Below are 24,987 nucleotides of genomic sequence, written 5' to 3'. Positions count from 1 at the left end.
TCACAAATATAATGGATCTAGAGTAAACCCTTCCTATCAGTCCTTTTGCCAGCTGTGCTGTTCCTGTTGCTGGCAGTACAAAAACTGAAGGAGATGCAGAGGGAGTCAATAACTTCATTGCTCACAATGGCAGTAATGTCTGTATCTCCTGCACACAGACTCATAAGCTCATGTGCTTTTCATTCCAATTTATGACAGTAAGTCTCAGCACTGAGCACCTCCCATGGACTAACAGCCAGTTTGGATCGTTAGTTGAGCTGTCTCTTGTATCCACAATCCTTCCCAGCAGTTGTTCATTTCCTGGAAATGCCTTGCTCTCAGATACAGCAGCATGTGAATGTAATGAAAGCACACACACATGTGCTGCATGTTTGCTACCTGCTGCCAAGCAGCAAAAAATGATGGCTTTGCATTTTTTTTTTTAAAGTGTTGTAACTTCCTGGTTAAGATAATTGATAATGAAGTCCTAGCATAGAGAAATTTTACCCAGATTCTGCCTGTGTGACAAGAACCACTGAAAGGATTTTTACAGAAAGAGTTCCTGCACACTTTAAACTCAGACAAAGTTGACAAAGAATTCCTGTTACCTAAACCTTAGCAAACATCTTCCCCTGTGGCAAAGGAATGTGGTGGCTGCACAGACATGTGGAGGCTGTAAGAGCAGGACAAAGCAGAACACAGCATTTAGAGGGGAGGATTCATCCCTCTGTAGATCATCTTTGTGTTCTCTATACCCTCCCAACTGGCCTTTTGCCCCCTGTGCAATTCTATCATCTTGTTTCCCTTCCTATTTTTTCACCTAATTCATGTTCCAGATTTTTTCTTTCTGGACAGCCTGCAGAAATTACATCACCCTTTTATTCTATTTCATGGTCTACATGTGTACAATAAAAAATAAGGAAGTAGCACAGCAATCCAGATTAAGTAGAAAGAAGTCTGGCAGGCTCATCCTTGCTGGCTGCAAAAAACCATCATCCTGAAAGCAGAGGAAGGATTCTGAGGCATTTTCCCAGGCTATTTCTCCATGTAATATTCTTGTCAAGAAAAACATAATAAACTATCCGTTGGGCCTGCAAAGAAATGCTCTATTTTTAAACTAGAAATTCACACAGATCTCCATGTTAGTATCAATACCAATGTGTCCCAAGTTAAAACAACTTACCAGAGCTTTGTAGTTGCTCCACCCTGATTATTCTTTCACAAAATGTACTGTAGGAACACCAGACCCGCACAATTTTCCTCAGTGGCACAGCCAACTATCACTAGGTGTAGCACTCTGCAGGTTTTAGCCAAGGAAACACTGTGTGCCATGAGCGTTGGCTTTGACAGACCACACGGATTATTGACATTTCCCTTTGTGCCTCAGGGCAAAGAATTAAAACTACATCAAAGAAAGGAACAATCCCAAGAAGCAGATCATAGTCAGGCCCTGGAATAGAAGGCATTCAAAATACTTTGCTGGATCATGGCCTCAAACATGTATCAAGGCTTTATACCCATGATCCATATAGTCTTGCTGCAAAGAATAGAGAAATGTTCTCACAACCCTGCATGTCTGTGTGTTATGACATGTGGTTTTGGCAGTTGCAGTGGGATCTGCAGGACTTGGGGGTTTTGTGTGTCTTTGCTCTATTTTTTTAATGAAAAAGAGGTTGTTTAATCTTTATCCAGTTGTTCCTCAAACCAGTAAAGATACAGGAAGAAGCCAGTGCTGCGGTGTCTTTAAGGTCCACAATACTCAAATCCAAAATACTATAGAATGTCCTCTTATTTTGGTGCATTATGAGTCAGGAAATAATAAATGGAAAGCAGTGATGGGGTTTTATGTGTCTGTAAGACTTCTATCTGCTTCTGTTTCCCATTGTCTCCATCTGGACTGTCTAGATTGCTCACTAAGCTGCTGGCATTGAGGGGCATCCTGCATTTATACAATTCTCAGCTGCAGCTTATGAATTGGCAAGGCTCTGACTTACAGAAAACTAGATGGGTTTGCAACTGAAGCCAAGAAGATGATGCAAACTTGTACAGATTCTATGTATCTTGGAAAGAACACAACACACACTGAAGACAGTAAGTTACACAGATACCCTCTATTAAAAGAGCTATTCCTCTGTGCAATTTCAAAAAATCCTCCATGAAAATAAAAAGCATTATCCTTGGTTCCTCCACTTTGACCTTTTTGGTGCAATTCCCACTTAATCTTTCACTGATGTTCCTGTTTTATTATTAAAAGAAGCCCACCCAGAGGAACACCTGAAGGAAAAAGTACTCTCGATATTCCTGTGACATTAACAGTATAGTGAGAGTTGACAACCCAGATTCTGAGTAGCATTTAATACACATAACACTTACAGATCCAGAGCTGAGGCAGTGCTCCATAGGTGCAGCCTACTGCTTTAGCCTTGTTTCCTAATCTAAGTTCCTGTTCTTTCTTATCTCTCACCCATTCAATAACTCTTGATTAAACTGATTGACCACACAGAACTCTAAAAGATAAAATACATTTCTGCAAGTTTTGTGAACATAAGGAACCATTAAGGTAGAACATGCCATTAAGGGTCATGATGGAAGGAAAGCACACCCTGCAGCAGGCCTTGGACATTATTTGGTATCAGAGATATCCCAAGAGGGAGCAGGAGACAACACTGATGTCTCCATATTTGGAAAATAAATTCCAAGTTTACAGCCAGCCATGAGATAGGAACCTGCAAGAAGGCAGGTTTTGCCAGTTCTGGTGCTCTCAGAACTACTCATTTCATTGAGAGAGGTCAGCTCAAAACCCAAACCAGACAATTACAGAGCATGGCTGCACAATTAGGATATATTTCAGACTGCCCAATATGCTTTTGCATTAAAAGAAAGGGTGAGTAACTCTCCAAACCAGGACATACATCTTGAGGGATGCTGAACGATGCAGGGTTCTGTGATTTAACAAATTTTTAGTTAAAATAGCAAAGTAGCTGCAAATTTGCTAGAATGGGGTAAAATCAGGACTCAGCTTGTTTTTACAAGCCATCATTTTATAGCTTCACTGTGTTTTGTCTGATGAGACACTGCATCTAAAGAACCCATGAGGGGTAGTAGCTTATGAGATATGGTAAAAACAATTTTCCTGCTCCAGCAAATAAGCTCTTACGTGTATTTATGTGTCTGTTGCTAGTCAGCAAAAAGCCACTTAGTGAGATTCATCATCATCATGTTCGCTGCTCCATTCAGCTCTTCTTGAAACTGTTAAGTTTTACTTACCTATTATGAAGCTTTATGGATTCATCTGCAACAGTGCACTTTGGGGAATTCAACCCTGCCAACAGATTTTTTTTTTCAGATGAATTCTTATCTCCTTGCCTGCACATGTTTGCCCTATTAATGGTGACATGATACCATTAAGAGATATGAAAACCACAGCCTTCTCATATCCTCACATACAGGGAGAGTTGAACTCAGATTCCCCAAACCACAAGGCAGTTTGTGGTCTCCTGAAAAGCAATACAAGCAGCAGACAAAAGGTCTGACCTCACTCAGACTCATTGTTCAGGACTCAAGCACGTACCAAGGGACCATAGCAGCAATCCAGTGCATCTGGCAGCACACTCAGCTGTGCAAGACTCGTAGCCCAGTGCCAACAGCTCCTCTGTTCTACTCCTGCACAGCCTCTGACTCTCTGGGTGGCTCTGGGCCCTACTCTACAAACAATTCCCAGCACAGTACTCCATTATGAGAAGTCTTCCTGACTCCAGCAGCACCAGTGGAAAGCACACATGGATGGGGACTTGAACTCTCAGAGCTCAACTACCTGACACCTCATCCTTGTGCTAAGAAAGGAAGGAGCAAGAGATTAGAGTAACTTATCTCAGCACTGTGTGGTTGGAATTTTATCTGTCAGTCTCCAGTACAAGCTAATGCCTTGCAGGAGCCTTGTATCATGTATTTTGCTCCCCAAAAACACAAGAGAAACACGAAGCCAAGGATTTTATCCCTTCGATTTAGGATGACTTTGCAGCAGCCAATAAATCACACAAAAGCTTGTTATGTTACCAAGTTCCTCCCTTTAAAACACAATCAAAAAAAGGCCAGGCTCATACCAGTACATCTTCCCTTTCTGATTCCCACTTAACCTGAAATTGTGTATTACTTTACCAGCTTACACCAGTGGCTCATAAAGTCATCTGTTTTCAGTTGCTTGCTAAGAGCCCACTAATGGAAAGTCTTTGGTGATCTGGAAGGTTATCTGTACCTGTCTCCTACCAAGCTCCTTGCTGCTAGAATGATGGACAGCGTCAGCTTTCAGCAATATGCTACAGAAAAAGAAGGAAAAAAAATTATTTTTCAAGTCCTGAAGCTGCCCATTGACAGATCTAACAATTCAAATAAAGACATCTACATATGTAGAAATTAACAACCAGTAGTGAAAAGTTGAGTGGATGTATCTCTTATGAACATGACACATGATTTTCAAAGGTTTATCACTGTTTTGAAGAAAATTAGCACGTATTACCAGGTAAGATAAACAAATAGATGGTAGTGTTTCCAGGAGCACAGCCTTCAGGACTCATTTCCTACAGAGGTCTATGGGAGCTCTGCAATGGTCTTACCAAAAACATTCTGGTCAATGAGGAGTAATTCTGGAAAGCTCTACCATCTGCTATGGGATAATTGCATCCTGCACAGGCCTGGGCATGCAGTCAAGTGACAGGGACAGGCTCCTGCACTATGGCCCTCAAAGGGCCCCTCTGAGCAGCTGCAGATCCACATCTGTCCAAACCAACACATTTCCATACCTGGGCGTAACAACACAGAAAAGACTCAGAGCCAGTGTGTTAACAGTGTTCTACACCGTGAGAGACACTGCACCCATGCAGAGTTCACACAAGGATGCACAGGAAACTGATGTGATGGAAAACAAACCACAGGAGAACAAAATTTAAAAAATGTCCTAAAATGTGCATTTTATTTCATATCATTATACAATGTTTACATACAGGTATACTTTTAAGACTGCTCAAAGAAAGTGTGAAAAAAGTGAGGCAAATATCAGTTTAAAAATTCCTCCCCTACCCCAAATCCCCACAAATAAAATACATTTTAACACAATCTCTTCCAAATTAATGTTTTGTCCTGAATTTATTGAATCTTTCATTTCAACATGAAAAATACAATTGAATGAAAACTCAAGGTGAAATGCTGACCTACACTTCTGTATTGAGTTGCAAGAATACAATTTAAAACCTTCAGAAGCCTCCACTTGTCTCCACTGCTTATATATCTTAATTTTACTGAATTAGAAGGCACAGAAAGTCCAAATTCTCACAGACCAGTCAAGTTCTGCTAAAAATAAATTACTGTGCTGGACAACTCCTGACTTGTCTGATGTTAAACAAAAGACTTCAAGTAGAACCTTTTGTTCAAAATAGCACCATTTCCACCTGATCTTTCTTGAACATGAATCATTCTTCTTGTGTAAAAACTGTAGTTGGCACTTGAGGTGGGACACTTTCTGCCACAGCCAGGATTCTTCAAAGACTAAGCATACCAAATTGCTGAACTCTCTACAAAGTGTAGGTAACATTTTTGTTGGGAAATGGCACGTTTAAACCATAATGTAATGTCGTTTAACCCGCGTATGGCTTGCCCATTTTGGTGTTTCCCTGACCCCTGCTTGATAATTTAGCAGATGTTCTCGTGACTGTGGTGAAACTAAAATAAAGACATGTTTATGGGGCTTCACGGCAAGCAGGTGTAAAAATAATCAAACAAATAGTGTGGTTGCCGCTAAGAAGGTTTTCACATGTTGTTTAACTCCAGTAAAGTTTGATCCAGCATCTGATGCATATTAAGGTTTTCTTCTTTGGCATGCGCCACTTTCTCTGTTGTGGGATTAGAAAATTAAAACATGAATAGCAGTTCTTTGGAGGCACTGAACATGAAGGCATGCAATCATCATTTCTCTCAGAGGCTTTAGAAAGTTAAGCAATGTGCATGCTCATAAACAGCAATGTTTCCAGATAACACAACTAGAGAAAATTCCAAATTAATAAAACAAACAGCAAGTAATGCAAGTTTACAACTGTTCACAGTTGCATTTGTTAAGAAAATGCAGTGCCAACAGAGACACAATGCTCTGGAAGCTCTTTGCTTATGAGTATGTGAGATAATAAGTGGCCTTTTCTTTTTTTTTTTTAAAGTAGGCAATAAAGAAAATAAGTTCTTTGCAGATACACGACTAATAATTTCATAGATTTCAAAAACACAAAGAACAAAAAAATTAAAACTATTATAGTTTTCAGAGTGACCTTTAAGAAATTTATTTCTTCTAGAAAATAAATAAACTCGAAGTTAGTAGCCTTATGTTGCATGCACACTTTTATAGGACAATTACTTAACATACATGGTTAATACAATAAATGAGCATAATGCTCTGGTGGTGCATCCCACCAGGATTCAGTAGTAGTAACTTCATACTATGCAAGCATACCTTTAAACTGACTGGGTATTGTCAGATGGAGCTCCCATTCTTTTTTTTTTTTTTTTTAAAGTCAAATGCAAGCCAAATTCATAGTAAGGCAAAATTTTGACATCAAAGCCTCCAGACAAAACAGCTGTAGTATCCTTTAAATTGGTTTTGAAATACAGAAATATGGATTCTAGCAAATATTTTTCTCTCACTGTGGTAAAAATCTTAGGGCCAATTCATGTTGGATAAACTGAGTGCCTTTCTGCAACACAGGCTTTTTGAATACTGTTAGTGAAATGCTGTAGCTCTTTACTTAAGTAGAAAGAAGCTACTGCACAGCAGAAGAGCTCAGTGCTCCTCCCAAATAGGTGTGCAGACACATAATGAAAAGCCTCATCCAGAAGAAGCATTTCCATATTTTCCCAAGAGAATTTCTTTCATTAATTTACCACAGAATCAACAGAAAAAAAAATTCTAAGTTTCTTGCTTATTTCTACAATTACTGATTCATTCTTTAAGGAAATTTGGAAGAAGGTGTTTTCAAATAAGTTAACAATAGTCACACTAAAGTTTAATCCTCATTCAATGCCAGCTTTAGTTCATTAGTTAGGCGACTGTTTTGCTCAAGTTGCTGGTAGAGTTGGTCTGTACAGGCAGCAAGCAGGTTAGAAGGGAAAAAAGAGGCAGAATGAAGACAGATTAGACAGAGAAAACAGTTAAATAAGAGTTACTAAAGAAACTGGTCACATGACAGACAGTTCAGTAACATAGAGAGAAACATTTTACCTCTGTTTCTAGAACTCTAGTAATAGCTACTCCAAGGAACAGCTATTGTACCATATCAAGAACTGGCTAAGAATCCTGTTGTGGGGAACAGCTGTGAGACACAAACTGGAATAGAAAGGGAAGAACTGCAGCTATACTCCTAGAAGTACTAAGTCTTACTTTACCGTTCTGTGCAGTGTGTGAATTTGTTTTATGAGTGCCATTTTTCTTTGCAAACTATTTAAGGTGTAGTGGAACCTCATTTACCAGTAGAGAGAAAGCAATTGCACCACAGCCAGCATAAGTAACAGCAGGAGAGATGCTAGTAGGCAACGACTACCAGGTCTGACTCAGCCCATACTCCTTTCCTAGGAAGTCTGATGGGCTGAAATGGTATTTTTGATAGGTAAATATTACTGGTGTTACTGGAATCCACACATTTTGATACCTTTAAGTTGCTGAGTTTTACTTCGTAAGTAAACAGACTCACATTTGGTGAAAATGAAAAGGAAGAACACTTTGCTCAAAAACAGCAAACAGAAAGGACAATTCATGTTGAAACAGAACAGCCACAGCCATGTTGTGACAGCACATTTAGTGAGAGTTGCTCTGCAGAGTGAAAAAAAATGTTCCACAATGGCTTTTGACTACCTTGTGTTCTCAAATTGTCCATGCTCTTCTCAATAGTCTCACTGCACTCCTGACCTCTTGATCCCAGATTATTCCCCTACAGGAAATGACTGTTTCTGACTTTTCCACAAGCTGCCTAACAGCTTCCACAGGAATCCTCTTCCCCTGCAGGCACTGGACACAGCAAAGGCAAAGCTGTGCAATGAGCTGGTCTCCAGGACATGCTTGTATGGTGAGCAACTCCTCCCAGCTTCCTCCCTAGCCAAATTCCCACAGCCAGCTCAGTAAAGCCAGGGCACATTTCACAGCTCTGATCCTGCAGATCCTCCAGTAACAAATGGATCTTGTCCCTCTCACCATGATAATGTAACATATATGTGGAAAAAAACATCAAAGCCTTAGAGTAACTAAAATTTCACTTTGTCTAGCAAAGTGTATATAGCTGTTATTCAAAAATGAATTGTGAACTTACTCCTACTATCATCACAGAAATCTCCTCTCTGACTGAGGCAGAGATTTACATTATTTCTCAACTTCCAAAACAATTAAATCCCCCAGTAAAGCAGGGAAAGCACTTCCCAAGTGTACAGTGAGCCCTTGATGCCCCATGGGCTGTGTGTCCATCTGCTCCAGAGGCAGAGGCTGGCTCTGCAGGAGCCCCAGCAGCCGAGCAGGGAGTTCTGGCTCTCTGCAGAGCCCAGAGTCAGCCCTGCACTCCAGGGAAGAAGCCTCAGGCACAAAACCAGCCAGACATGGCAGGTACAACACCACAACTGAGGGTGACAAGAGTGCTGAACCACACCAGAGCGGGGAACCACAAGAGCTCCCTGGAGTAAAGATCAGAGCAGCAGGACCAGCCAGGAACTCTGCATGCAGCTACCTGGGGTTCTGCATTGCACTGCTCTTTTCCAGTATTCTGTCCAGCAATCTGTCAGCCCTCAGTGCAGAGCTGATCATGTATGACTGACACAAAAGGCAAAATTTTAATACTGATGTTTAAAATCACTATGTTAAAAACTGACAGGTTCCTGCAACAGATTTTGCTTTTTTGTTTACTTTCCTTAAGAACACCTGTATTGCAAGGAACTGAGTGGACAAAAAACTGCTAAAACAGTGAACTAAAACACAATAGATTAAGAAGCTGGAGTTGCTGTAGCATATTTTAGTCTGGCTCAGATGACAAGTTGCAGTTGACCACATTCCCCCTAACTCCTGCATTTGTTATTAGTTATTAGCCTCAGTCATTTTACAAATGCTCATCCCATTATATTTGGTTAATTTTTATATATCCCATTCTATCAGTTACCCTTCACACACAGACACTTACTGTATGTCAGTTGAGGAGCAGTAAATTACTGAATTTCATTACCTGAACTATCTGTGATTGCTGATTAATACCCTGTATTTGGGCTTCTCCCCCCAGCCAGCAACATTAGGATGTGTCATAGGTAGAAAACTGGGATATGCCAAAGTTATCCAAGGATGGCAGGGCAGGAAGGGCATGCATCCATTCACAAGCCTTATTGGGAAAACAAACTTGGAGGAGGGGAGAAAATCTAGTTTAGATTGCACTGTTGAATAATCTTGAAGCTGAACAAGAAAGAGACAGTTACTTTTCTAAAAGTTAAAAAATACAGTTCAGCTATAGTATAATGAATTTATTTATCTTTGGTGACTTAGGAGCTTTAGCAATATATAGAGTTACAGCATCACCAGAAATCAATCTGGTTTTCGCTTTCATGTGAACTGGAAAACAACTTCTTTCACTGTGATGTAAATAAAGTTAAAATAAGGCAATAAACTCTCTAGTTGCAAATAACAGTACAAAAAGAGCACAAGATGTCAGTATTTAATGCTTCATCCTTAATCAGGCAGTGACAAATCAGCTGAAACCTGAAATCCATGATGTTTGTTCCACCTTGCAGCACAGTACTTTCATTAATAGCATAATCACTGTAATTTTCCTACTTCAGCTTTGAAATATTTCTCATGAGTCTGCAATTCAAACTCACAAATCTGAACTAAGCACAAGTGGAAATCTAATTAAACCTGCCCAATGAACTTCTAATATTATCATGCCACTCAAGAAAAATATATTGTAAAAACCCCAAAATGTTAGCAAGCATCATCTTCTCTGAAAACTGAGGTGTGAAAGAGGGAAAACTTTTTTTGCAAGACATTTCAAGGATTATTTTTGGCTGAAAAAAAGAATTTAAAGTTTCTGATTCTGCCGGTTTAAATCTGTCTCAAATAGTTAAGTTAAGGAACAAACATTTAAATAAAGATAAGAAGTCTTCAGCATAAAGCTAGGAAAAGATTTCAGGCTTTAAAGTGAAAAATCTGGTTACATCAAGGATGTAACTGCTCCCTCAGCCATGCTCCCACGACCAAGTGACCCCAAGGAAGTAGTGTCCTTGCAAATTTTATCCTAACAATAACAACTAGAAGAGTTCCTATTACATCTATTTGTCATTTTATCTGCAGCAGAGTTTGAGAAAAACTAAGATAATAACTGGTCAGTTTTCACACACTGTGCTTGCTGGCTTGGCATTGTCAACATTCAGGCAAAAGTGTTTTCAGCTAAAAAATGAAAACGCCAAAAAATGAAATCCCTAATGGCATAAAAGCGCAAATTTTATTAATAACTTAAATAGTTACTTAAATAAAAGGCAAAGGAATAGCAAAAGGAATACAGCTGGGATATTTATTTTACATTGAGAAATGTAGTTTCTGTACAGCAGAGCACAAACAGAGCATGTTCTGAGACAGGTGATAGAGGAAGAGTCAACTAAGCTAGAAGACAGGACAATGAGCCCATGAAACATCCAAAGCTTGGAAAGATGTTTTATCCAACCCGATGAAGATGTCTTTGGAGAACTGAAGCAAAGAAAATTATCTGCATGAAAAGAAAAAGTGAAATAAGGTAGAAAATGAAAAAAGGTGCAGTAAAGACTTTCAAAAAAGCAGCAATGGCACAGCAGAGCCCAGCATGCTGAGATGACTATGCTAGAGAAACAGCACACCATGCTGGGACTAGAATGATAGAGTCATGTCCTCATATACCAGTAGACTACAATTTTAAGTCTGTTTTCCACTTAGAAATATTCCAAATTGAAGAAATATTGTAATCTCTGTATAGAGAGGAGGGAAAAAGAACTCCATTTGCTTGATAAGCCACTAAGCAAAACCATATGTCAGGAAGGAATTTGAAAACAAAAAATCAAAGCATACAAAGCAGGCAACATGAGACCTCTACTAAAATGTTGGTAGAGAGAAGTAGGAAAGTAACGAACAGACATGGAGACAAAAAAAAAAACATGAAGAAAAACGAATTTAAAATATGGATGCAAACAAAATACGTTTCAAGCTCTAAGACATAAGCAAACCTTATGTCTTGTAGAAAGCATGCCTGGGTTTCCAAAAGGGAATGCTGGGACTAAACATTGCACCTCCTAAGCACTTGAGAGCCACAGCTCTTCCCCTCTCCCATGTCAGCTGCAGGGCTCATGCATGGGAAGGTGGAGGCAGCACAGCTGACCTCTGCTCAGAGTCACTTTGTGGCAAACACTGCAGAGTCACACCTTACAGCTGTTGACTCTCCTAGTTTCCTGCCACTCTTTATTTTTTCTCCTTATGACTAAAGTTGGTATTACCACATTTTTGGTGTATGCAAATAAAATTGCTACTGCTATCTACAAAATATATAGAAGAAACCTACAATTCAATTGTTGCCTTTATGGGTTTAAATGACAAGGCATTTTAAATCCATTTCCACACATGTAATTCAGTGATAACAGCTGAAATTTTCAGAGCAGTTATGAAAATTTAGATAAACACTTTCTACTGTCACTAATAGAGAATACAGCTAAATCTAAATTTCTCTGACATTTTTGCAGGAACTTTGCCAGAGCAAAAACTGCGACAGCAGGCAAAGGAATACACTGTGAATGCAACATGTACCACAGCAACTTTCTTTGGTAAAACAAACATGATGGACCTGGTAGATAATGTTTGAACAGAGGTGAACTGAAAGGATAAACACAGAGCTACAAACAAAGGGCAACCACAAAACACAAGGACTGCAGACACAGAATCAAAAAGTAACCACAAGCTTACAAAATCACCATGAGTATTTACCAGGCTTGGCACAACACTCACCCACACTTTGCCAGGGTAAAGCAATTGTTCATGGTATTTTGTACACCTATTCTCTCTAAAGGAAAGCATCTCCCACTACACAGGGAGCATCATTTCACAAGGCCGGTACTGCGCAATCAGTGAGGGCAGGGAAGCAGGAGCGGGCACAAGCTGGCAAGACATTTACATGGAAGTCATATCATTGAGAGCGTGGTCCAGCTCCTCACTGATGGCTTTGTACTTCAGTTTCTGAGCATAGAGCTCATCTGATGTTCCCCCAGGAAAGGCAGAGGTGTGCAAGGAAACGCAGGAGGATCATGGGATGGAAGGTGAAGGTGGTGGCAAGGGGATACCATCCAGAAGCCACAGGAAATAGGAAGAGTGCACAGAAAGAAGTGTTGTGACAGACAAAATGAAACAAAATTAGAGAAGAATAAAAGAAAGAAAATGGTGAACGGTTCTATGCAAGAAAATACTGAACAGTTTTATGCAACAAGTTCATTAATTGCACTGCCAACAGGGCAACCTGTGATGTACAGAAAACCAAGAAAAGAGAGTAGAAAAGAAGCAAAAATCCATGTTCACTGCCCTGGATTTTTGTTTTAATGCTTTTTTGTTTTAATTAAGGGGGGGATATAGGAGCTAGGGATGAAAGATCCAAAAATGGGGCTCAAAGAGGGTGTTACCATTTTCTACCACTTTTTTGTTTTTAAACCACTCTGGCTTGTGTGATGCCAAACTCAGCTTCTTACAGCAATTTTCCTCCTTCTAAACACTTATCTTTCTTCTCTGCTTCCTTCCTGAGTCAGGGATCATAAATTTTCAGCAGCTACTTAGGCATTTCATCACCTTCATGCAGAATCCAGCCTGCCACGCCATGCAATTTAGCTTCTCCAAATCCTACACTTAGTGTAATGCATCTAAATAGCAAACTCCATATAACTTTAAATTACAAAGTCCTACTGAATTGTTTTCTCCAGAGGCAGACAGCACATTCTACTACACTGCTGCAGTTCTGGCAGATTTATCAAAACTTTACAAACAAACCCTCTGAAGTTGAATAAGCTGTCCTTCTGATTATGTATTCAACCTATCAGCTTTACCAAAACCCAACAACTGGTCTATGTCACAAAAAGCCTGCCCTGACCCACACTTATCACAGTAATAAATTAGGTTAGCTTGCTACATTCCTAAGTATTGCAAACATAATGCAACTCTTCATCAGTTCTTTACTAAGATGATAATAACACTTGTCATCTGATCATTTACCCTGTAACATGTATATACTTCCAAGTAGGAGAGTATAAAGCAAAAAAAGGGAAGGAGTCTTGAGAACATAAGAGAAAAAGCAATAGGCAAGAGCAGAACACTGTTCACCTGAAGCATTTAAGATATCAACACATTTCATTTAAAAAATATTTTGTCTACTCTTTAGGCAGACCCATTTATATAAGCAGGACAAGTCAACCCAGTAGAATTGGGTATTAAAAAAAAAAACACAACAAAAACCCTCACACAAGAGGAATAAGAGAGATGTATTTCCACAGTAAGCAGAAAAACAGCCCCACATACCTTCTAGGTCATCAATGCTCTTCTCCAGCTTGGTTACTGACCTCTCAGCAAACTCAGCACGGGTCTCAGCCTGAAGTCAGGACAAATATAGACTACTTTAGGAAACACACACAGTACTTAGGAGTAGAAAAGGAATAATTCAAGTGAGGAAAAAAGCACAGAGAGAGGAGGTTAATAATAAGGCTAATATAAACTAATTTCTAGGGGAGATATTTAACAGTAAAGTGTTTCCAAAATGGTATGTTCATCCTTACAGCATCAAAGTAGTGTTTATACTAAAAGAATCAAAGGTGCATTGGAAGATACGTTGCAAAGAACAGCTCTCATTTTACCTCCTTCAGTTTGTCAGTCAGAACTTTAATCTCCTCTTCATACTTGTCTTCTTTCTGTGAGTACTGTAATTAGAAAGAGGATCATTGGTATTAGATGAGTATTCTAAATAAACCCAAAAAACCCCACACTCAAAACTCTTGTAATAGATTATCTGTACACAAGAAATTGTTATAGGAAAAACAAAATTAATTCCACTTGGAAGGCTGTGGTAGTATGATTTGTTACAAGAGTCAAACTTCCCTTGAGTTACATTCCAGAGCAATATGGTGGGAAATTTGAGAAGAAATTAGTACTACAGTTTTAAAGAGGAATGTCTTTTGGAGAAATTTAATGTTAGCACACAATGCCATTTTGAGGGACATTCTGTAATAAACACTTAATCCTGTCAGAATACTCAACAGAACATGTGGCCAAATAATACTGACCTATTTGGAACTAAAAGATACGCTATGTTCCAGTAGGAGCCAAATATGAATTGAGTAGTAAATCCAACATCTATTGACAACAGCCATGAAGAAATGCTGGCAAGTGATTGGCATACAAAGAAAAGCCCATTGGCCAGATGACAATGTAAGGGACACATTCTCACATAAGTCTCTAGCCTACCTTCTCAGCCTGAGCCTCCAGCGACTTCAGGTTGTTGGTCACAGTTTTCAACTCCTCTTCAAGCTCAGCACATTTGCTGTTATTTCGGAGGTAAGGCAGGAAAGGGGAGGATGGAAGATTCAGTCAAGCAAAAGAAACAGGAGAAAATAGGGGGGAAAGATAGAGAAAAATGAAAACAATTACAGGGCAAAAGAACAGCCTCAAAAGCAGCTGATCCATCACAGACTGAAAGCAACTCTTTGTGATGCCAAATACCAGTTCAAGTGCACATTAAGACAATGACCAGACAGAAATTTATCTACAGCTCTTGGCTTACACAGAAACATTTACAGAGCTTTTACACGTGAGACAGTTCAGCTTCTTTTGGCTGCACAGGAGATCAGTTTTAAAGATAAAAATCAATAAACAAAAAAAGAGACCAAAGAAAACCACCAAAGCGAGATGCAAAGAGAGAATAAAGAGCATAGCAAGGACTTATTTGTTACTACTGAGTGAGCTAACTGGCTACGGAAGCTGAAACACTTGGGTTGCAGTTAAACCTAAAAACTGTTTATTAGTATCAGTACCTTATCCTCTGCAGCCATTAATGCTTTCAAGGTTTGATCCATTATTCTTAACTGTTCTTCCAGCTGTCGGACTTGGCTGTTAGTGAACACATGAAATGCACAAAAGCCATTCACAAAATCAGTGTGCAGGTACAGCATGCAGTGACAAAACACGCGCACACACATAGGAACACATTTACTTTGGCACTGACCATTTATCTCAACAATTACAGTAAATGAGCAAAACATAGCTTGGAGCTGAACACACAGTGTGCTGCCAACATTTCATGCAGTTATAGTTCTCTTCTAGCACCTCACAAACATCCCAGGGCAGTTCCACACTTACCTTTCTGATAGCTCAGCACGCTCCTCAGCGCGCTCCAGGTCACTCTCAATGATCACCAGCTTACGAGCCACCTACAAGGACAGGCAAGGGACAACCAGGGGTATTATGTTGCTGCACTACACATCACCTGTTGCTAGAACCTACAAAGCAGGGGGCTGGGCCTCTTCATTTCTTGCTCAACACACGAGTTTTGATTACGTGGTATCTTCATTATTCATTTGAGACCTAGTTATCTGACATTTTTCTAGATCTCCCTTTCATTCACCCAAAGGCAACTGAAAATATTTCTCTTCCTAAGAGCTTAGGGAATACTCTCAAGCATTCAAGATCTAAACTCAGATCTCCTGTCACCTTGTCCCTTGAGTTATCTGAGTGCCTGATTTTCCTTCCACAGCCGTGAAGAGGGGTGTTTGTGATCTTTTGAACTTATAAGGCAAAAGAGAAAACCAAAAATTACAGGCACAGCCTAATGGGCTTCAGAAAGAGATGACCTGCACTCAAGAACTGACCTCTTCATACTTGCGGTCAGCCTCTTCAGCAATGTGCTTAGCCTCTTTAAGCTGGATCTCCTGGATTTCCATCTTCTCTTCATCCTTCTGGGCTCTATTTTCAATGACCTTCATTCCTCTGAAAAACGTGAAAAACAGGAAATGCAAGGCTCAGGGCTTGCCAGTTTATCTCCAGCTCTACTACCTGTGGTATGTGACTTTCAGACAGTGGTATTCAGGTGAGTAAAACACATCAGACAGACGAGTCCTCACACCATAGATTTAGCCCTGTGCACTTACATTTCAGAAGTTCAAGGAACAAAACATGTCTTAGGAAGGAAGAAAAAGTGTGATTTGTTTAGCTCTTATTGTAATTCAGCCGTAGAATACTTTTTAATTTTAGATTGCAGGAAAAACTCCTCTTATAGAAAGGTTAACAAAGGGTGCTGCTTCTAAAGACTGAAAGCATCTGTGCTTTTACACTCATCAACAGCATGTTAGAACCCTTGCAAGACTGACAAGAATTATGTCTATGGGCCAGACTCCCCTGGGTTTTGCCATGTCAGAGCCCTAGAAGCTCCCTGTGCTCTCTAAAAGCAAAATTTAAATCCTTCATAACAAAAAATACTCTGTGTTGCATATGTCTGATACAAAATTACCTTAAATGTTTCAAAACACACTGTGAGTCTCTGGCAAATTTCTTTTCAACAGGCTCCATTCCTACTAAGGTAGAAATAAACATGCAGAACATGTGGGTTTCTTTCACAATAAAAGTTCTATCACAGGTATAAAATACCATTCGAAGAACAGAGAAGATCTTCCAAAGTCACAAAACTTGAGTTCCTAACTTACACTACAGACTTCTGGAAATCTGAAGGAATTATCCGTCTCTTTCCTTTGCTCACCTTCACATACCAATCTGGACAACAGGAGAACCAAAGCCTCTTCCAGCACTTCACTACTCTCCAGGTGAGATTTTCCACCCACAATGAAAGCAAGTATTACCCAAGAGCACAAGATTATCACAAGGAGTTGTCATCCAGTAAGAGAAGGCTGGGCTGGGCCAAGCAGTTTTCCCAGGATGTGGCATGATACATCAAAAAACCTACCACACTTAAATCACAACTGAAAAAGAATCCAAGCCCAGATATTTTGGACATTGCTACAGACAAGCTGTAACTGAAGTCCATGTACACAAAGGAAGAGCAGATTACACATATTCAGAGACCTAGGAGTGGTTTAATTTATTTCCCTAACCCACACCCTGGCAATTATGATCTTTGTCATAAGGGTAACAATCCATTCAGGTGTGGCTCCACCCACCTTTCACTCTCATCTGCAGCCTTCTCAGCCTCCTCCAGCTTCTGCAGGGCAGTGGCCAAGCGCTCCTGAGCCCGATCCAACTCTTCCTCAACCAGCTGGATGCGTCTGTTCAGAGAAGCTACTTCACTCTCAGCCTAAGCACAGGAAGAAATAGAAATTAATTCATAGTAAGGCACACATCTTCCCTTGTAAAAGGTTACCACGTTACCTGCTAGTGCCATTTAACAGCACTTTGTAATTTCTGACTTCATCCACTAAGAAGTCCATACACAGAGATGTGCATGATTGAATTGTGAAGTTATTGCTTAACAGAGGAAAAAAGTGATTAATGCTTGCTTTCAATGGAGCACATCAAGGACCGTACAATTTGTACTAGAAAGAACTGCACAGGAAGAATTATGCACCATCACCCAAATATTTTCTGTTATTGTATTTGCAGACATTAATTACAGACCTTCCCTTTTTTAAATCAAACGAACACAAGCTAATTACTCAATTCTTCTGTTACCCCAATTCCTTTATTTATGACCTTTCACCATATTTTGCAAGAATTGTCCCCACATTTCCTTGAGTTCCGTAAGAATGGTTCAGTGTAAACATGTAAAAACACACCTGGATCAGCATTTACAACAGGACAGCTGCCACAGAGAGAGTTTGAGAACATTTAATAAGTGCCCGAATACCCAGAGGTTTTGGTTACAGGCAAGCTGTGCAAGAGTTGACAAAACAGGCACCAGCAAGGACCCTAGTACAGGCAGCAATCCCTTAAAACATCTTTTTTTTTCTCCCATAATTCCATCCTCAATCTACCCCTCAATTTGCCTTTTTTGAGCTACCTGTTCACTTAACTTTCTGTACAACACTTGCAACTCATCTGCCTCTTATCACTACAAGCTATTATATATTACAGCTCCAAACCTACACTTGGCCTAAGTCAGAGTAAGTTCTAAAACAGCCTTTTTGTGGTAACCTCCTCATTAAACCTACTTTCTGTCAAAACTATATTAAGCATAAAGTATATATAAAAGGGTAATTATTCTAAAAAGTTAATTATTTCAGAGAATAACACTTAATTAGTACTGAAAAGATACATTATATATATTTGTTATATGTGAGGATGTTCATATCTGAATCTCCCATGATGTCTAAACGAGGGGAAAACCAACCCTCTGGCAAAAGTAGATACCAAAAGTATCAGTTTGGTAGTTTTTCTTCTCTAACCAGATGTACCTGGATACATAGTTGGCCATAGCAAAGGTTTTGCTGTTCATAACACAAGAAAGAATAACTTACAGACCAGACTAATAAAACAACCTTTGACATAAAAGTAACAATGTCCAGCTAGAATGACTGAAAGTAACACATGAACAGGGAAGCAATTATATCTTTGAACATCAATATGCATTGGCAGTGAACACACAGAATCAGGAGAACAGATATCATCCTTTAGAGATCCACATTAATCCAAATATAAAACATTTAGCTATCTTATAATGCAGTAGTATTCAAAATCTCTGGTTCTGAACTTCTGGCTTTAAAACAGTAAGAATTTGAACTTTCACATTTAAAAAAGAAAATGACCTTTCATAAAGGCTACCCTAGGGAAATTTGTAATGTTCAAGTTAATAATTATCATGTCAAGACTCCTCATCATGATAAGAGCATAAAATGTGCTTCAAAACACCAGGGTGACTAAAGTTCAAGTTTTCACTTCCTGCTCCAGTAACTCACTAAGGATTTACCAATCAGCCTTATATGGCCCCAGTTATTCTTCTGCAGAGCAGGACTTCTCTCCTTATATGGCAAGGAAGGAAAAAACCCCAGTGACACTGGGGCACTCCCACTGCCACCATGCAAACATAACCCTCATTTCTGCCGTGGCACTTACACACCACATATTTTTACAATGAGTGATGACATGGATAAGTTACCACTGGGTGTTAATTATCATTATTATAAGGGAGATTCTGTTTTCCAGAAGGAGGTAGAAAAATGCATTTTGAAAAAGTGATTACCAACAGCCCCTTAAGATGAATGTACTCAAAAACCAGAAGATTCTTTTTTAAGGGAATGGCTGCTAATCACAGCCTTGAAACTTTTAACAATCTGGTATAACAATCAAAAGCTGGAGGCTGTGCTATGTTCTGGCCACAGCTGTAGCTTTTTTGTTGCTTGCATATTTGTACCTTGCACAGGAAGAAAGAACCCCTCACCTAACAACCCTAGCTGGTCACATGCCATACATGCAAGGCATTGCACTGAGGGAAGGAGCAGATTCACACCTCAGCTCGCTTGCTGCAGTGCTCTCAAAGCCTCCCTCCTCAAGCATGCAGAAATACAGCTGCAACAATAAAACCCCTCATCTGTAGCCAGCACTGTAGAAAAAGCACACGTCTGCATGTGCCTGGGAGCTCAGTTTTTTCAGCCTTTATTCACCCCAGCACTGACCCCTCCAGACAAAAACTTAAATACCATGTAAACGTACTCTGCAGAATTCCGCATCATCCACATAAGCCAACTCCAGGGAAGAGACAAACATTAACCTTTAGGGTCCTAAAGCTTACTGCAATGTAGCTGAACTCTTAAGGGAAGGCTCCACCAGAAGGCTGTAATCGCTCCTCCAGCACTATTCCTTCTGCCACAAAAGTTAACAGCAAAACACCCCTTTTCAATGAAAATTCCTTAATATGCTGGTCAAAATAATACATGTTACTGAAAGTAGGAATTTTTCTGTGCTTTACTCCACAAAACTTAGCAAACAAGTGAAGGTTTTTTAAAAACAGAAACCTTTATGAAATGACTTATGGCTCTTCACCGAAACAAACAGATATGCCAAGTGATCTGCAAGAATGCAATAGTTACACAAGTGCAAGTGGCCATATTTTGCTCCATAAGTAAGATCACCTGCAAGTAATCAGGAGGCTCTTCCTTTGAACTTACTGCCCAGAATGTGCAGAAAGGCCCATTTTATAAGGAGATAAAATAATCACAATTTTTCTATTGTAATAAACTACACAAAAGCTTTGTTCTTTTGCTTTGTTTTTACGCAACTGCTGAAGACACTGAAACTGCCTCAAAGAACACTGTACATTTTACAGCAGGAAACATTAAGCTACAGCTGCTGGAACTCCCAAAGGTCAGTGATAAGACAAAGAACAGCCCTATCAGGGTTTTTTTATTGTGATTGCCACCCGTAATTACATCTCTCTGCTACGTAAGCCTATGCTGCTCACACCTGATCCTGCCTCCGCCTAAAACCAAGCCTGCTGTTCCTTTCCCCTCCTGGCGAGCAGCTTTGATGAGCAGCACACACTACAGCTGTTCAGCGACTGGGGCTGTGCGCTGGCACTGTCAGGTGTTGTCAGGTACTGTGGGCCATCTCAGGTGCGCTCTCGCCTGTTTCCCAACAGTCGCCATGCTGACTTCCCACAGACATCAACTCGTCTGCATGGGATAAAAGAACTAGGACTTGTGGGGAGAAACACCCCATAAAACCTTGCTCATAGCCTAATACAAAACAAGTAATCTCAAACATCTCGCCTAAGACCGACCTCATTCCAGCTCGGGGTTTGCTGTTGCCCAGCACACCTAGCGCTGTCTCCCTGCGCGCTGCACCTGGGCCGGGCCCACGCAGCGCTCGGGTTACCGAGCCGCGGAACGCAGCTCTGCGGGCCGACCCCGCGGCCGGCCCGGCAGGTAACACCCATCTTGTGGGACACGGCGGCGAAGGAAGCGGCCTCGCACTCCGCCGGCCGGGGAGGCAGGCGGGGCAGCCGCGCCCCGGGACCCGCGCCCCCAACCCCCGGGCCCAAGCCGGGCTGAGGGGCGGCCCTACCTCCTCCCGCAACGCCCGCTCCTGGTCCACCTCCCGCTGCAGCCGTCCCGCCCGCTCCTCAGCGGCGTCCGCCTGCTCCTGCAGGCTGCGAATCTTCCTGCGCACGGCCTCGAGCGAGCTCATCGCCGCCATGCCCGCACCTCGCCCAGCCCGCGCCGCCTCCCTCCGCCCGCCGCAGCCCCGGAAGTCCCCCCGCGCCGCAGCGCTCCGGGGCGGGGCTGCGGCACCGGGCTGGGAGCGGGGCGGGGACGGAGGATGGTCCAGCCGTCCTGGGGATGGGCCGGTCCTGAACCGGGATGGGCCTGTCGTGGCAGTGAAGGGGCCGGCCCTTGCCCGGTCCGACCGCGGTTGTGGTCGGGGATGGACCACTCCTCACCGGGAATGGGCCAGTCAGGCCCGGGATGGGCCGGTCGTGGCCGGTGCTGGGCCGTGCCCCGCGGCCGTGCCCGGTGGATGTGCCGGAGCAGCAGCGCCGCCTGGCGGCACAGCACGCGAGGTCCCACGGACCGGACCGGACCGGACCGGACCCGGGGTCAAGAACCACCTTTGCCCCGCAAACCGCCCCCATATGAGCGATGTGATAAGATGACATCGAGGAACCCGCCAGATGCTGCTGCACCCGGCCTGGCTCCTGAGACACGGGGAGGGGAGAGGGGCTGCAGCTGCCCCCTCTCGGGTGAGGTGGCTCCGGGGATGTGCCTGGCTTTTGGGGGATGAGTCATACCGGACAGGTAAGATTTTCTCGTCCCAGCGAAAGGCGAGTCCATCCCAGAGAGCCGACACTCCCTCCCTGCCTCTGCCCTTTTCCTAAGGCTTGGAACTATCCAAACTAATAAGGTAAATACTGGGTCAACTGCAATGCCCCAAATGTACTCTTCATTGCCAAAACCAATAAATACATCCCTAAACTGTCAGATATATTCCATGCATACAAATAAATAAGACATTTACCTCGATGAAAACAAGCCAGACACTCTCCCACCCTCCACCTCAGGGAAGACTGCAAATAAAATTGCCCTCAACTAGCTTCCAAACACTGTTTTCCAGCAGGGGCAGGTGACATGGGGATCAGTTAGGAAGATCCTTAGTTTCACAAAGGGAATCTAGTAGCATTTCTCCTGCCTTCATCCAAGGCAAGCTATTTCCAAATAGTCTGCATACTTTTCCATATAAGGAATATCTCCCTTGGATCTATATGCGGGTCCTTTGAACAAGCTAAATAAATGTCCTGCTAGGAAGCTGCCTCTCCTATGGCAGCCTGCACAGAGCAGACATCTGATCTACATTACACATGGATCCCTCTCCCCTGTTCCTTTGAACACTTCTGTTTGTTAAGTCCTTGGGTTCTCTTTCAAAGCTATGTAACCTAGTTGCCATACTGAAGCTAAACCTTTTCTTTCTTTATTCCTTTTAGAAGTAAAATAAGATAAAAGCATGTTGTCTTCTAGACGTTGTTGTTTGTAACATTTCCGTTTCTGAAAGTATCCTTCCTCCCCCTGAAATACTTTGCTTTCTTCATTGTGATAACTCCTTTTCATTTTGGCTTTAAGGCTGACTTTTAAAGCTGAGCTATAGGAAAAGGAGGATCATTGCTTTGGAAGTACTGTAGTTCCATCTAATCCTGTAATTCAGACCTGAGATTTACTCAAGGAGAATTGAATTGTCCAACAGCGGCAACAGAGACCAAGACCTTAACTACACAGACTCTTATGGTTCCATGCATGCGATCCATTAAATGCATGTCAGGAACAGACAGGTGGGTGGGATGAGGGCCTGGGAGAGGCACAAGCTCTTGCCTTATTACCATATAAAGTGCTGAGCTATATATATCTCCCAGCTTGCTCCCAAGATCCCTGTCCTCTGAACTGCAAAACTAGCAGTATCATCTTCCGGACAATCTTCCGTCACACAAGACTGAACTTTTCTTTGACAAGTGAAGCAGTTCCACTGATTCCAAGGGGGGGGGAAGCAGGAGAGAACCTTTTATCTCAAGGACCATTGAGCCAAACCAGTATCTACCAGCAGTTCTAACACATGCATACCTAGGAACAGCTCTCTTGAAAACAGAACTAGCAGCCCTTGCTCTTCTGGATCTCCCTCTCCAGCACCTACTCACTACTAACTCTCTGCTTCTGTTTCACTATCAAGACAGTGTTGTTCTACCCTGAGTTGTTTTACCCATCACCTGAATAGATAAATCACCATTTCTTTACTTTCACATCTGGAGTGGCAAGTACACATAAAAAGCACACGTCAAGTGAGCAGAAACCCAATCAGACGCCTCTGATAGTGTGAAAACCTCATGCAGGGAGGCAGTGCTGTGTTTCCCACCTCCCTGTCCAGGAGGTGCCTGGACCCTGCCTTCAGCAGAGCTTTGCATTGCTGCTGAGTAGGAGTCCAGGCTGTCCTGAGCAGAGGGAGTTTGTGGTTTCTCTATCGGGCTTGTGGTGAAAGGGATGGGGGTAACTTACATCTGTGGCCTTTTTGTCAGCCAGTTCCAACTTTTCCTGTGCATCTTTAAGGGACTCGGAGTATTTGTCCAGCTCATCCTCAGTGGCCTTCAGCTTCTTTTGTAGAGCCACCAGCTCGTCCTCCAGCTGTGATGTGGGTGGAAAGTGGTGGAGAGGGGAGGGTGGGCAGGAAAAGGTGCAGCAGGCAGCGTGATCGTGCAAACGGAGAGGTGTGAGTGCAGAAGAGACAGAAAAGGACAGACAGACAGAGAGAGAAAGAAGGAGAGACAGTTAGATCCTCTTTGCTTGCAGCAAGGGCACGATACCTTGGCAGCATTCTCCTCTGCGGAGAGGAGGCTGTCCTCAGACTTGTGTAGCTCTTCCAGCACTTGGTCCCTTGTATCCTCCGTCCCACGCAATTGCTTTTCCAATTGCACAATGTCATCCTCTAACTAGGTGCACAAGAGGAAATATAACGCACAAATATGTTTCTCCCTTGGCTTAGAAAACTGAAACTAATTTATAAAATCGCTCTTCCTTTCTCCCTCCTCCTTCAGGATCTCCCAGAAACGTGCAATCAATGCATCCCCCTCCCTGAATCAAGAAGCCCCAGGTGTAAAGGAGGGGGCTTGGAGAAGGACAAAAAAGTGGGGCATGTGTCCGGAGAAGGGCGGGAGGGAAGTTCGAATCGGACACATCTGCTGAGTGATGCTGGAGTGGGCGAACACAGCTTTAACTGTCCTTTGCCAAATCGCCGCACATCTGCCCAGTGCTAACCAGGCGTTCTGGGCAGCCTCTCTAAGCCGTCCCCCTGTGACAAAGGCACAGAGGCCACGCCGCCGTCCCAGGGCTCTGCTCCCCAGCTGGAATGGTGGGGAAGGGGGAAGGACCTCCTGCCGCGCCCCCGGGAACCAGCGGCTGCCAGGCTGAAGCTCTGCCTTAGGGAAAGTTCAACCAGTTCTGCAGGGGCGCGGGGGTGGAATATAACAAAGTACGGTGAGGGGGGAAGAAGAGGGGAGGAGGTAAAAAAAAGAGGAGTCTGGAAAGATTTGCGCCCCGGCGCTCGCTGCGCCCGGGCCCTCGGTGCAGACCTGCTTGCTTCTCTCCTCCGCTGCCTTCTTGTCCGCTTCGGCTTGCTCGGCTCTGTCCAAGGCGTTTTCCTTGTCCAGCTTCAGCATCTGCATCTTCTTCTTGATGGCATCCATGGTGGCGGTGGGTTAGGGCGCGTCCCCGCGCGAACTTCTTCCGAGAGAAAAACTTGAAAAGTTGCGGGACAGCCCCGAGTCCGGACGCAGGCCCCCGGGGGAGCGGAGCGGAGCGGAGCTGCCGGGCGGCCGAGTTGATCCGTGCGGGACGGGGCGCCGGCCGAATGCAAGCGGCGAGCAGGGAGCGCCTCACAGATATGTACTTTCCCAGGGGGCTGACTGCATTCCTCAAGACATCCAATACTTTTTTGGAAAGGGCTTTTTTTCTTCCCTCCCTCCCTCCCTCCTCCTTTCGTCCCTA

At 42.6% G+C, this 24,987-nt stretch overlaps 1 protein-coding gene across 10 annotated transcripts; it reads right to left on the bottom strand.

Annotated features, from left to right (window-relative positions):
- Positions 1-4,920: 4,920 nt before the first annotated feature.
- On the bottom strand, positions 4,921-24,905 carry TPM1 (tropomyosin 1). Of its 10 annotated transcripts, none has more exons than XM_041468868.1 (10): positions 24,573-24,851; positions 23,808-23,933; positions 23,503-23,628; positions 17,197-17,330; positions 15,895-16,012; positions 15,386-15,456; positions 14,495-14,570; positions 13,888-13,950; positions 13,556-13,625; positions 4,921-5,864 (listed from the first exon to the last, which is right to left on the bottom strand). In XM_041468868.1, the coding sequence occupies exons 1-10, from the start codon at positions 24,684-24,686 to the stop codon at positions 5,782-5,784; spliced, it is 981 nt and encodes a 326-aa protein (XP_041324802.1). In that variant the 5' UTR covers positions 24,687-24,851; the 3' UTR covers positions 4,921-5,781. The 10 variants fall into 10 exon arrangements, 7 of the variants coding, with proteins under 7 accessions (XP_041324802.1, XP_041324798.1, XP_041324800.1 ...); XR_005955262.1 differs by lacking the exons at positions 4,921-5,864; positions 23,808-23,933 and adding exons at positions 10,537-10,742; positions 12,005-12,249 and having other exon boundaries at positions 24,573-24,905; XR_005955263.1 differs by lacking the exons at positions 4,921-5,864; positions 23,503-23,628 and adding exons at positions 10,537-10,742; positions 12,005-12,249 and having other exon boundaries at positions 24,573-24,850.
- Positions 24,906-24,987: the final 82 nt, after the last annotated feature.

This window comes from Pyrgilauda ruficollis, unplaced genomic scaffold, assembly GCF_017590135.1.
Source record: "Pyrgilauda ruficollis isolate IOZ18807 unplaced genomic scaffold, ASM1759013v1 scaffold23, whole genome shotgun sequence".
Taxonomy (NCBI): Eukaryota; Metazoa; Chordata; class Aves; order Passeriformes; family Passeridae; genus Pyrgilauda; species Pyrgilauda ruficollis.
Note: the sequence above shows the minus strand (reverse complement) of the source record. Positions and strands in the feature narration are given on the sequence as shown.

Bases quoted from the DNA above. Each gene is read 5' to 3' on its own strand.
- TPM1 (XM_041468869.1), bottom strand. From the start codon at position 24,686: ATGGATGCCATCAAGAAGAAGATGCAGATGCTGAAGCTGGACAAGGAA. The intron at 17,331-23,502 runs GTAAGTTACCCC...TCCTGTGCTTAG, and splicing joins CTGACAAAAAGGCCACAGAT to GCTGAGAGTGAAGTAGCTTC. The intron at 16,013-17,196 runs GTGGGTGGAGCC...CACGTTTTTCAG, and splicing joins GCTGCAGATGAGAGTGAAAG to AGGAATGAAGGTCATTGAAA.